The sequence below is a fragment of the Dysidea avara genome, chromosome 6 (assembly GCF_963678975.1).
Source record: "Dysidea avara chromosome 6, odDysAvar1.4, whole genome shotgun sequence".
NCBI classification, from domain to species: Eukaryota; Metazoa; Porifera; class Demospongiae; order Dictyoceratida; family Dysideidae; genus Dysidea; species Dysidea avara.
In genome coordinates, this window is record NC_089277.1 from 16,598,743 (window position 1) to 16,612,962 (window position 14,220).

A 14,220-nucleotide genomic window follows, 5' to 3' on the forward strand; every position below is an offset into this window, starting at 1 on the left:
ACACAAGGCAAACAAAGTTACATTGGAGCAAGGAAGTAGTGAAGATGATGCACTGGTAGTTACTCATGCTCTGTTAACTTCTTCAGAGTCCAAAAACAATTGGATTGTTGACTCAGGAGCCACTTGCCATATGTGCAATGATCAACAGCAATTTAAACAATTTGTTAGTTTAAAGAAGCCACAAGAAGTGGTCTTAGGTGATGGACACACTCTGGAAGCTGTTGGTCAGGGAATTGTCACACTAGAAGCAAGACTACCAAGTGGAAAAATCAAAAGGTGCAACTTAAATAATGTTTTGTGTGTACCTAAGCTTGCTTATAATTTGCTAAGTGTTACCAAAGCATCAGAAGCTGGTAAAACAGTTTGCTTTAACAAGAATGTTTGCATAATATTAAACAAAAAGGGGAAGGCTTTAGCTATAGTTACAAAGTTGGGTAGCCTTTTCTATTTAAATTGCAAGCAAAGTCAAAACCAGCTAATGAATGAAAGCATTGACAAAAGGGAGAGTAAAGAAACTCTTTGGCATCGCTGTTATGGACACCTTGGAGAAAACGGCCTAAGAAAATTGGGCTTGTTGATAGTTTTAATTATGATGCATCAAAGGAGATAAGTTTTTGTGAAACCTGCATTGGTGGTAAGCATCATAAAAACCCAATGCCTACCTCAAGTGGCACTCGTTCGAAGGAGTTACTTGACTTGGTGCACAGTGATGTTTATGGAAAAATTAGCACAAAATCAATTGGCGGTGCTGAATATTTTCTTACCTTTATTGACGACAAAACACGTTATGTTTGGGTGTATACCTTAAAACACAAAGCTGAAGTGTTTGATCGTTTTGTCGAATGGAAGGCCTTGGTTGAGAAACAGAGTGGGCAAAAATTGAAAGTGCTTCACACAGATAATGGCGGGGAATATACCTCAAACAAATTTGAGGAGTTTCTGAAAACAGAGGGGGTACTTCATGAACACACAGTACCCAAGACACCTGAGCAAAATGGTGTTGCAGAGAGGCTTAATAGAACTCTTGTAGAAATGATTCGCTCAATGCTTATTGATTCCAAACTTCCTCACAAATTCTGGGGTGAAGCGCTATCTACAGCAGCTTATCTGAGAAATTTGAGCCCAACCAAAGCCCTTGAAGGGATGATGCCTTATGAAGCTTGGACAAATAAAAAGCCAAGGGTGAAACATTTGCGAGTTTTTGGCTGTGGTACATTTGCACATATTCCGAAAGACGAGAGGCAAAAGCTTGATTCCAAAGCAAGAAAATGTATTTTTCTTGGGTATGGTCACGGAACCAAAGGCTATCGGCTTTATGATACAAATTGCCTCAAAGTGTTTTATAGCCGTGATGTGAAGTTTTGTGAAAATGAGCGAGTGCTTGAACCAGAAGCAAATAGTGAGACTGATTATCACTTTGTTGTAGACTTCTCAGAGTGTGAGATACCTAGCCAGGAGCAACCAACTAGCCAGTCAGTTACTGGACCTGTTCTTAGAAGGTCAGAACGACAAAGGCAACCTCCAGATTTTTATGGAGAGAGAGCAAATGCATGTACTCAAAGTGGAAAGGAACCCACTACTCTTCAGGAAGTTTTATCCAGCCCTGAAAGCTCTCACTGGATGGAAGCTATGGATGCTGAAATGAACTCATTGGACCATAACAGAGTGTGGAACCTAGTTGAGCTACCCAAAGGTAGAAAAGCTGTAGGAAGCAAATGGGTGTACAAGATCAAAACTGGTGCAGATAGAATGATAGAGCGATACAAAGCGAGATTAGTTGCCCAGGGGTTTTCACAAAAATACGGTGCTGATTATGATGAGACATTTTGTCCAGTTGTTCGGCTTGAATCAGTCCGTGTTTTGATAGCATCAGCTGTCCAGTGTGGTCTTAAGCTACATCAAGTTGATGTGACCACAGCTTTTTTGAATGGCGAGCTTGAGGAGGTTTACATGAAGCAACCAGAAGGTTTTGCTGCTAAAGGCAAAGAACATCTTGTTTGTAAACTTAAGAAGAGCATTTATGGCCTTAAACAGTCTCCTCGTGGCTGGAACGTGGCCTTAGATTACCAGCTTAAGCAAATGGGCTTCTGTCAATCCGAGAGTGATCCTGCATATATGCAGATGCAGGAGGAGATATGTTCTTTATTGGTGTTTATGTTGATGACATCATCCTTGTTGGAAAGGATGAAAAGAGAATAGAAGAAATAAAGTATGCTCTTTTGCAGAAGTTTGATATTAAGGACATGGGAAAATTGCACCATTTCCTGGGAATGAAAATCCTCCAAGATGAGAGCTCTGAAAGAATTTGGATTGGACAACCAGTTTACATTAGTAAGATTCTCCAAACGTTTGGCATGCAAGCCAGTTAGCACATCTGTTGATCCTGGGGCAAAGCTTACAAAATCTTCCAACAGTGAAGATTGCCTTGATCAACAACGTTATCAATCTGCAATTGGAGCTTTGCTTTACCTATCGGTAAGCACTAGGCCAGATATCACTTACACTGTTAGTACTTTGGCTAATTTCTCTTCAAATCCCACCAAACAACATTGGACATCTCTGAAGCGTGTTATGCGATATTTAAAGGGAACAGCCAACCATGGCATTGTTTACTCTAAGAAAGGCACCAAACAGTGTGTCGGTTACTGTGATGCAGACTGGGCTGGAGATCTTGATGACAGAAAGTCAACATCAGGGTACATTTTCAAAATGAGTGAAGGAGCAATTACCTGGAGCAGCAAGAGGCAGCCTTGTGTTGCCTTGTCAACTGCTGAAGCCGAGTATGTTGTCTTAGCCAGTGCAGCACAAGAAGCAGTTTGGCTTAGACAGTTAATGTCTGAATTGGGGAATGCACCCATTATACCAACCACTATGTTTGAAGATAATCAATCTGCCATCACAATGACAAAAAATCCTCAGTCACATGGTAGAGCCAAGCACATAGACATCAAATACCATTTTATTCGTGAACAAGTAAATAAGGGAACTGTAACTCTAAAATATTGTGCTATGGAAGAAATGACTGCTGATATTTTTACAAAAGCACTTAATTGCAAATGGTTCTGCAAATTACGTGAAATGATGGGAGTTAAACAAATACCAGAACATTATTCTTAAGTGAGGAGTGTTAAAGAATGCACTTTTAAAGTATATATGTTTATGAATATATGCATGAAGTGTGACATTTTATAGGAACACATATTTAGTGTTTGTAGAAATCTTTATTTCATTGGTTGTAATTATATGCACTTGTGGTTGTTTTTATAGGTTTTCATGCTTTAGGTAATTTATATTGTAAGTCTTCTGGTGTAAAGTATTAATTTAACTGTTCTTTTTGTATTGTTCTATTGTTACTGTACCCAGTGCATTAGTTGTGTATTCTATTGATTAAAACTGTTGTTGTCAGTGTATAAACTCTAACATTTTCATCCTTAAAAAAAATTAACAATTATCAGGTTACAGTAGCTCTATGCATTCTACTAGGTAACCTCAGTGAAAAACAAGTGTTCCTTGATAAAAATCCTGTTGATCCATGAAAATTATATACTTCAAAAGTTTGTACATATATGGTATACACAAATCACATTAACAGTACACAGTCCAGTCACGTCACATGATATGGTAAATAATTTTGGCTATCTATTATATAACTGATTAATATTCCCACTATTTCTTATAGTCTATATAGTCAATAAAATTAATACAACAGACTTTGAGAATTCACTTTAGAGAACTACACCACAACGTGGGGCATTATTTATGTTACTTAAACTGTACACCCATGACTGTGGTCTGTACTAAACCAGGGGGGATTCCAAGGGTTCCATGGAACCCCCTTTTTGAAAAGCCTCTCTCACTCGAGATACTCTAATAGAGCAGATACTCTAATAGAGCAGTCAAATCGAGATACTCTAATAGAGCAGTCACAGTAGTCTTTTGAGGAGCAGTGTAGCAAGCTATATATCTAGTTATAAATAAGGATGGAAACATAGTTGGTGAGGTGGCAGCTATTGTCAGCAGGTGATGACCTTTTTTTTTTTTTTTTTGGTCTTCAACTTATACAGCTAGGCTGAAGTTGCAATTTCAAAGTGGAACCCCCCTTTTTAAAAGTCTAGATCCGCCCCTGTAAACTATAAACAGTTTATAATTCATGTATATCAGGATGTGATCATTGTATCTATTTGAACATTGTCTCATAGTGAGTTTAGTTAGACTGATCATAAAGTAATTGTAGAGCTTTAATTATCCCATCAAGGTCTCTTCGGAAACCCTCTATTTCTGTATCTTTCCCACGTAGCTTTCTAGTCCATTCTTCCTGTAATGAGAACACAGTCATAATAAGACAATGTATTATGTGACATGTTAAAATTTGTGAAAGCACAAAATGTGACCGAATTTTGGAAAAACCGTCAATATACGCACAACAGTACTTTTGTAATAAAACGCATTTAAAAATTATAGGTAAAAAACGCAAGCTCCAGAAAAAAAATTTACACAAGTTTTTATTGCCTCACTGGTGGGCGAAGTAAGCCTCCAATGGATAAATCTTGAGCATCATCGTGTTTGCCTGTTCATAGGGAGTACAAAAATCTTTATTTTATCTCCATACACGAAAGGATATCAAAGTTACAGACGTTTGTTTATGTTGCCGTGACAAAAGAATTTACCAACAATCGTTTTTCAGTGAATTTTCCTTCCTTCTCGAGCACAGAAGCATGCCTGGGGCAAACACTATACCTTGGTGGATGCACAAGTTCATGGCGAACACTTTGAGCGAAGATTCAAATCCGTACGCCATTGTATCAGTAAGTTATGATGGATTATGTAAGCGCCTGTAGATTATTTTCTCGATAGCTTCTGTACATATTGATTTATTTGCCCGTCCGGCTGTCTAGTGCTGTATTTCCAATGCTGCTTAACTTATGAAGCTAAAACTTAGCTAGTTCACTCCTCTGTCCCTGTAGAAAACAAAGAACAAATAAAACGTATTTTGAAAATTGTGCGGATATCGATGGTTTTCTAAAATTAGGTCACATTAATGTAGACACATTACATCATATAGTGTTAACCTCTTACATAGGGATCGCTACAAAAATATGATATGTAGGAATTAACTTTCCCTAATCTCCCTTGTTTGAACACCTTATATTGCAATGATCCTATCAGCATTGAAACCAGGTCACTACTGCTGATCCAGATGACCAGATGACCTGCTGATATGACCAGATGACCTGCTGATCCAGATGATGATCAGATAAATCCAGTGGATAGCAATCCACTGGATTTAATTAAAGCTGAGGCATATGCCAAGAGCTACATTTTGGGTGTTCGACTAATGTATCAAGTATCTTGCTATCTGCAAGCTTACATGAAACCATACCCACTGACTGATATCGTTATCAACCTTACTTGTTGAGTTTTTTCATATTGCTACCTTTAATTTGTACAATCGTATTTACCTTTGCATTTTATTGCAAGTGGGTGTGGCTTTGTGCTTACCTATCACACCACACTTACAAGTAGTACAACACATTCCAAGCATAGGCGGCGGAAAGGGGGGGCTAAGGGGCTGAAGCCCCCCCCTCAGAATGATATCACACCAAAATTATCTTTCTTGGAGTGGGGCTGAAAACCTCGATAAAGATCGAGATACTCTAATAGAGCAGTCACTCTAATAAAGTAGTCAGTGTGTAGCGAGCTATGTAAAGATTTTTATGTAATTTATCAGCTAGAAATGGTAGCTAGTGAGGTGGAAAGCTCTTGTCAGTTGGTTGTGACCTTTTTTTTTTTTTTGGTCTCATGCACGATCACCTTACCAAATTATAGAAATAAGTCTGGATCAGCCCAGTCCCCCTTCATATCAACTACTTCCTCCGCCACTGATTCCAAGTATTAAAGCAGGTGTGGCACACGAAAGAGGCTGGCCTATTACAAGACTAGACCAATCAAATAGTGAGCATGGCTCCACATAATCCTGTGGGAATAGGTTCATACACATCTACAGACTGCAATACTACTGATAAATGGGAGTGGCTGCACATATGGCTGCAGTCATCATGATAAGTGGGCGTGGTTCACAAAAAGTTGGTTTGTATCAGACACATTTATACACTTCCGTATTGTTCAACTAATTTTAATTTACTTCACACGTGAACAAATCTGGATAATCTATATAGCGGATCAAACCCAGCGAAAATGTGACCTATATGACGCGACCCACTGGATCCTACTAGCTTGTAAAATCCCTCACACTTACACATAATTGATCATTAGTGAAGTGAACTACACCAAAATAATAGATAGACGTCAAAACCAGGGTTCTACGGGATTTAGAAAACTCGAAGGTCCTGGGCTGTAGCACCTGAGCTCAGTGAGGGCGCTACTAAGGGCTTGCTTGAGTGTTTTCTAAATCCGTAGAACCCAGTGGTTCTTCATGTCTAACTTATTTAGACTACAACTCGTTATTGTACCTTGAGTTGACAGCTGCTTGTAAATGAAATGTATGGCTAGTTACTGGAAACAAGCCCTCTACATGGTGGGACCTCAGCATAGCTGTTGCTACTGTTTAAACACCCATGCGTTGCAAATGTTACAGGAGCATTCTATGTTTAGAAGTACTGGACTCAAGTGACTGGACTACAACTCATTGTTGCTGTTGTTGTTCCTCGACAGCTGCTTGTAAACAAGTAATGTAGCAATGATTAGTACAAACAAGCCCATTACACCTCCCTGTAATTCAGTACAGCTGTTACTAGCCATTTAAACACTGGTGTGTTGCCAATGTTACAGGCCATGTAGTTATCCTGTTTCGTATCGCCTCAGAACGTGGTCTCTATTGGACATGAGTGTGGCTCTACGAGATTTAGAGACCACGCTTTCAGCCAATCAAATTTCAATATCAAACTTGTTGTAGTCTAAAGAATGGTATTAGGTTGACCATTCTGAGTGCATTCAGATAGTTGAAAAGTTCAAATAACTGAATCCCATTCATATTGCACTTGGTGTGAGAGGATCAAGTGCCACTACATACTGTATTTCCATACAGTAGCAAAGTAGCTACATAACTGTATTGTACAGTACAGTTATGCACATCATTGGGCAAATACAGTGTGAATACTTCGGCAAATACAGTACAGTTTGGCAGTAATTGTAAAGAATTTCACCAAAACAACCCCAACACTCAGACAGCATTAATGATCACATGTGTAACATTGTGATCACTAAAACTAGCCAAATTAATCCTACCATAGATGTACGACTCTTAACAGGGATTGGAAATGGTGTCATGTGGCTCAAATAGCCGTGTTTCAAATTGGCATGTGGTTCTCGTAATTTGCACTGCATACTAAATTTATTGGCCATTAATGGAGTTTTGCAAATTTTGCGAGAGGGGTTAGAACCCGTTAATGAAGTGTGCCACCATACTACTAGTTTTGTTGAACTACTTGAGCATTAGATTAATACTTGAAAGACAAATAGTTTCACTAGACAACAACTGTGCAAAGTCACAAGAACAAAAACACTAGTCTCGCATGGCCAGACTGCTTTTTTTCCCACAGCACTTATCGATTGGAAATAGCAGGCATTTATAATTCCAATTGATAAACACCATGGGAGAAAAAGCGGTCTGGCCATGCGAGACTACAGAAACACGAGGGTATTTCAGCACCGAGCAAAGTTGTAATAAAGAAAACACAACTTACAAACAATTCTGTTCAATTCTAACATAGGCGGATCTAGGAGACACTGTCAGGGGGGCCAAGGGGTGGCAACAAGTTTTAGTGCACAACAATGTTTATTCCGCTAAGAGGATAAGAATGGAATTCTAGTACACAAGTTATATTCATTTGCATAACTTTATTCAGCATATAGCTGGATGAATGATGGACATACAGTTGTTAAGACTGTAGTTGAAGAAAAAAATTTTAAAAACTAGACCTCCAAGGTTTAATTTGAGAGCATTTTTGATAGCGCTTAGCTAACAAAGTGTATGCTTTGCAAGATTGGTTAGCCTATCTGAGATAAACCTGTTTGATGGTAAAGTGTATACTAAATTAAAATAAGGACTACCGTAATTCACTCTATTTTTGTGCAAAAATCTTTCGTGATAAAAATTGCAGTATAAAAGTATATTCATATGATTTACATGAATGGCTGCTCTATTATAGTAGTTTGATCTTGTATAAAAATTGTTGTGCAAGAAATTTTTGTACAAATTTTGCCTACGAAAATTATTTTACAATGAAAAAAAAAGCAAATTACAGTAGCTAGTTTTGTTATGATTTGTAAAAATTGTAAAATTGATGATATTAGAATTTCGACTGTTCTATTAGAGTAAACACTGCTCTATTAAAGTATCTCGATCTTTGCACAAAAATTCAAAGTTATTTGCCTCACTTTCTTTAATACAGTGTACAGTTTAGCTAAATACATTTATATCTGTTGTCTTCTGTTTGCCCATTGGCTTTCTATACTGTGTGATTCTATATCTGATTCTAATTTCTGGCATCAATATAGTACTATAGGTGCAAGGGGGCAAGAGAATGGCCAGGGGGGCACAGCACCCCTTGGTCCCCCGCCTATGAATTCTAATGACCAAAGGTATTCTAAAAAGCCATGTATCGTTGATGCCAGAAAGTGTGTGCAGAGGCTACAGGAACAGAAACCTACCTTGGTGTAGAAGCGATACCGAAACGGCATGATATAACATGTTTCTTCTGTGGGAAAGGCCACTCAGTGGTTTCCACCAAAGCAACTATATCACTCAACTTTACAGAACTTTCATATTTTACAAAGCCTAGTGAGAAGAAAAGTTAGTCTTTTCATGCTCTTCAAAGTAATAGCACACAAAATGTGCTTCGTATATAACCAGTGACGTCAAATGTACAAGTAGAATACTGGGCATGTGACACCATTTCCAATCCCCATCAATCCCTATTGAGAGTCGTATATCTATGATTCTACCAGTTTGTTCTACAACTAGAAATAGATTATATGAATGCTTACTGATAGTCAAATCTCCAAAATTTGAAGCAGTTTGGACAAGTCAACCAGGAAGTACAATAGTAATACTACCTAAAGTATACTTGTGTGTACAAAACTACAGCACTCAGCTGCAGGAGGTGCGTTGAGGCAAATACAACCCTCAAATTTTCCTTGTGCTGTATTAGCCTCTTGACCCACCCCCACGCCATATTTACAGTACAAACGTGCAGCAGTGTTTATAACATGTAGAACTCTGTTCAATAATTCAATAGAATTAGACAAGACACTCTAATAGAACAGTCATTTCTACTGTTTGGATAACGTAATGTTTGGTTAATTGATGGGTCAGTCCTTAAGTCAGTCAGTCCATCAGTCAGTCAGCCAGTCAGTCAGTCAGTCAGTCAGTCAGTCAGTCAGTCAGTCAGTCAGTCAGTCAGTCAGTCAGTCAGTCAGTCAGTCAGTCAGTCAGTCAGTCAGTCAGTCAGTCAGTCAGTCAGTCAGTCAGTCAGTCAGTCAGTCAGTCAGTCAGTCTAGTCAGTCAGCCAGTTGGATATTAGAAATGTCCATAAACAATAATTTATAGCAGCTAATAAATTATCAAAATCATCTTTGAAGACACTTTTGGGCTTCAATATACCTAACCATGCAATAATGCCGAGGAAGGATGAAGGTATTACGAGACAGATTTCTGGTTGTAACCTTCTCGTCAGAAAGCCCAAACTTTTTAAATTCCTACTATACAGTACTGTCATACTGTACGATAATAACACATCAATAATTTTGGTTAGGTTACCTTCTTTCAAGAGGTTCCACTGTATACACCACCCTTAAACCCCTATACACACCACACACTATACCTGAAGTATAGAGACTTGGTCAGTCATTTCTGACTGGTTGGTAGTGAGTAGAGACTGAAGTCTTGTCTCATACTGAAGTATTCTGTTAACACAAAATATAAACCAACAAGCAGTAATTTTACTGTATTTTATACCTGTTCTCCAGGGTAGTTAGCTTCAATAGTAGTGAATGGAAGTGATGCATTTCCTAAAGCAAAAAAAGAGTCACACAACCTTCAAATAATAAATAAACCATTACTCCTGTACAGGAATATTTCTTAAGACACATTTTCTGACTGTTATATTAGAGTATCAGTTTTACATACAGTGGAATAGCCAGACCTTCAGGGATGGGCACACTCACCCACATGTTTCATCCCACGCAACTAACTGACACAAAATACAAGTCCATCCTTTGTGGACTCTACATAACTACATTTGGTTAAAAAACTGTTTCAAAAATGCATATAAATATAATACACGCTGCTGTTCCTGCAGCTTATTTCACTAGTCTATTGCTACTGCATGAATGATGTAGAAGCTAGAAATGGAAACTAACCAATTACACCTCCTTGCTTGTTCTCCTGTACTTGTACACAACTCTTTAAACTCCAGCCTGACTCAGATAATTGTAATTCAGTCACCATTGTATATTTCATCATAGAACAATGTCCACCCAGACCCATCCTTGGCTACGCCACTGTTTACATACACAACATACACACACAGAACATGTCCAACATGAACAGTCCTTCCAATCCCCCATGGAGGGCTACCCAATTAGAAACAGATGCTCTGTAACCCACTAGAAGACTGGCCAACTGAACTAATAGGGTGGACAATTGTTTAGGAAACATACAGGAGTTTGGGGATCATCAACCAGGTCCAAATCCTTCTGTAATACTTGAGTAAATGTATGATGCAATGCCCTGTTGTAGGCTTGAAGGAGGGAACCTCCCTATCCAGCCTGGTCTCCACCACATGATAAGGGACAAGAGTACTATGGTATGGTACCAGACTCATGACAAGAACAATGGCAGAAAATACAAACACTATGAAGTATTTATGGCTATAAAGGATGGAGCACACACCACACTTTCAGCTGCCATGCCAGCACAGTTATGCCTACCCAGTAGACCAGCACTGGGACACCTGTGTACTACTCAGGTACTATAAATCAGTGCAGACAAATCTCCTGGGGCAGAACTAGTTACCTGCATGAGGTTGTGCCATATCTCACAGTTTAAGGTGTGGGCACCTGAGGTCCCACCTGGAACTTCAGATGCACATGCACACACACACACACACACACACACACACACACACACACACACACACACACACACACACACACACACACACACACACACACACACACACACACACACACACACACACTAGGGCTGTGCGATACTACTGTTTTAGCGATATATCGCGATATTTTGTTATTAACTATCGTGATACCATGCCTGTACATTACTGTCATTAAAAATCCATTTGTTATGCAATACTTGGCTAAGAATCCTTGTAAATGATAAAGTCCACCCATCTGGTTTCCCCTGCAGAGAGGTGTGAACACCATAACAACCTCAAAGCATGTGTTACAATAACTGTTACTGTAAACAAGGATGATAGTGGCTAGTTTGCTATCACCTATAAGGACTTCCTGCAGAAATGAAGAGCAATATGCTATGTGGCACCAGCTATGATTGACTTATTTGTAAGTATCGTGAACTATTCAGTATCGTGAATAGTGGCTTTAGTATTGATCGTGATACTAAAATGGCAGTATCGCCCAGCCCTAACACACACACACACACACACACACACACACACACACACACACACACACACACACACACACACACACACACACACACACACACACACACACACACACACTTACAGGAGTGTGTCTCTGTGTCCTTTGGTTGCTTGCAGTAACTCTTCCTTCAATACTTTCACTTCCTTGCTCAGTTGGTCTTCCTTTTGTCTGGAGCACACCAACAGTTGATCTTGTTGTTTGTGTCTGTGAAGTTGTTGTTTCAACCGTGATATAGTCACCTGTAAGAGTTGTGTGTATTTTCTAAACAGTTTGACCTCTTCCTAAAGGATCTTATACTTTAGGAAATCAAAGACATACGGACATTGTTCAAATTAGGGTCTATCATAGCTGATTCAGTCACTAACCTGTTATGTAGCTAACTGTGATTTGAATAGTGTTACACTTGACTCAGACTGGTGTGATGTGTACTGCTCAATCAGTTGCTTTGTCATCAGCTGATGTTTATGGTGGATATCAGCAATCTGTTGATAACATTTAGAATGACAAACACATCACAAGATCTTGTTATACACTCTGTGATACTCATATAGAGAGACTTAAAACTTGAACACTTTACACACCTCTTCTTCTTACTTCATCTGTAGCTGTTTAGTGTGAGCCTCAGACTCTGCTAGTTTCATTTCATATTTCACTTTCTGACGAATCATCTCAAGTTCTAACTGTTTCAACTATAGGAATAGTTGAAATATAAATGACATGGAAGAGGATGAACAAATAAGGAGCTGCTATGTTTCATGCTTATTGTGACATTGTTAATTGTACTAACAAATAAGGAAGTTCAGTAAACGTTTATAACTTATCTACTGTGGTACTGTTGTCCATAGTCTGTAGTCCATAGCTAGGCTTAAAACTTACCTTCATACAACTAGTATGCTGATTATTGCCAGATAACCCTTGAAATAGTCTTATTAATGAGGTCATGAAGTACACCTCAGTTATGTTTGGGACGTACTTGACATGGTCACTATTATGAGGTGGTCTTATTAGTGACATCATGAAGAACATCTTAGCTTTGTTTGCAACCTACTTGACTGGTCTTGAACTACCCACCTCTTCACAAAAATTAAGGGTCTAGTGAAATACAGCTTGATATGGTAACTATAATGAAGTGGTCTTAATGTGGCCTAAATAACAAGTTTATAGTTGTAATTATCACAAACCAGTTTAACTGAGTGGCATTTTCTTGCAAAATTAAAGAAGTAATTTCAGCGTTGTTAGCACTGACATGTTGAGCTGAAAGCAAAGCATCTCGTTCTTGCTGCAGCATGGAGTATGCTCTCCTGAGCTCTGCAACTTCAGTGGAAAGATCAGCAGAATACTGAGAACTTTTTCTGTTGCCATTTTCTGAGTATATCTCACAAACTGTCTTTTTCTTCTCTAACTCTTCCTTCAGAGCTCGTATTTGTTCTTCATACTTCACCTGTGTAAATGGAATAGTAAGGTTCATAATATAATATTGTGTGTGACTGTCAGTGTGTGTGTGTGTGTGCTGTGTGCATTTGCATAGTGGTTGATTGCTGATTTTATTATGGAGAGACACCTTCATTGGCTTTAACACCTTGATCATATGGGCGATGATAGTGCCTAAGCAGCTTTTGCTTGGAGTACTGCATGGCCTTTTCGTGTGACCAAGAAATGGTGGTCAGGGTTCTGCCCACACCGGTAGGCAGTGGCTCAATATGACCAGTACCTCTAAAACCAACAAGTACCCTCTTAAATCCGACCAGTACAATTCTTACATATATCACTGATACACATGCAATATACCCTAATATAACACACAGCATATCAGTTCATGTTAACTTTAGGCCACCACTCAGGAATTTTTCAGGGCAGAACCCTGGGTAGTGTGATGGAGTGTTATCTGACTTTAAGTATCAGTATTGATGACTGCTGTACAAAGATAGGACTGAGTATGTAGTGCCTCAAACAAGTGAAGTGGCACACACGCATACACACGCACGCACACACACACGCACGCACGCACGCATGCACACACACACACTTAGCATTGGCAAGCTGTTGGTTCTCTTCAAATGCTCTCGTCTGAATAGTCTTCAATTCATTCCTAGCTTTAGTCAGTTCCTCATACACTCGTTCATTCTCCTAGGTAAATACATAAGAGACCATGTCAAGTAGACCACATCATACATAGCTAAGATGTACTACATGACCCAATATTGTGATCATCCCACACATAGTCCCATTAATGAGATTTCACTGTACACTAAACAAGTTGGTGTGTACCTTTTGGTAACCATTTAGTAAAGTTTTTGTTCTTTAATATTCTGCTCCAGTTGTAAACGTTGTTCTTCATTAATCACTCCATCAAGTTTGCCACCACTAGCAACTCATTTTCTGTTTCACACTCAAGTTCCTTCACCTATTGTATACACATGTACTATGTGTAATGTAGTAAAACATAGTAAATGTCTACCAGTCAATATGTACAGTGGAACCACATAAAAAACACCCTGAAATGTGGACACCTTGATAATGAGGACACTTTTCCATGTTCCCATTTGTAATAGTGTACACACACTTACTTTAGTT

General features: G+C 38.8%; 1 protein-coding gene across 1 annotated transcript in view; it reads right to left on the reverse strand.

Moving 5' to 3' along the window:
- Positions 1-4,028: 4,028 nt before the first annotated feature.
- Positions 4,029-14,220, reverse strand: part of LOC136257385 (centrosomal protein of 162 kDa-like) — a 108,048-nt gene continuing 97,856 nt past the window's right edge. The window contains exons 17-19 of the mRNA XM_066050568.1: positions 9,977-10,029; positions 9,843-9,924; positions 4,029-4,315 (exon numbers count right to left, since the gene is read on the reverse strand). Of these exons, the coding sequence (XP_065906640.1) occupies positions 4,205-4,315; positions 9,843-9,924; positions 9,977-10,029 (246 nt within the window). The 3' untranslated portion in view covers positions 4,029-4,204. The remainder of the gene's footprint in view (positions 4,316-9,842; positions 9,925-9,976; positions 10,030-14,220) is intronic.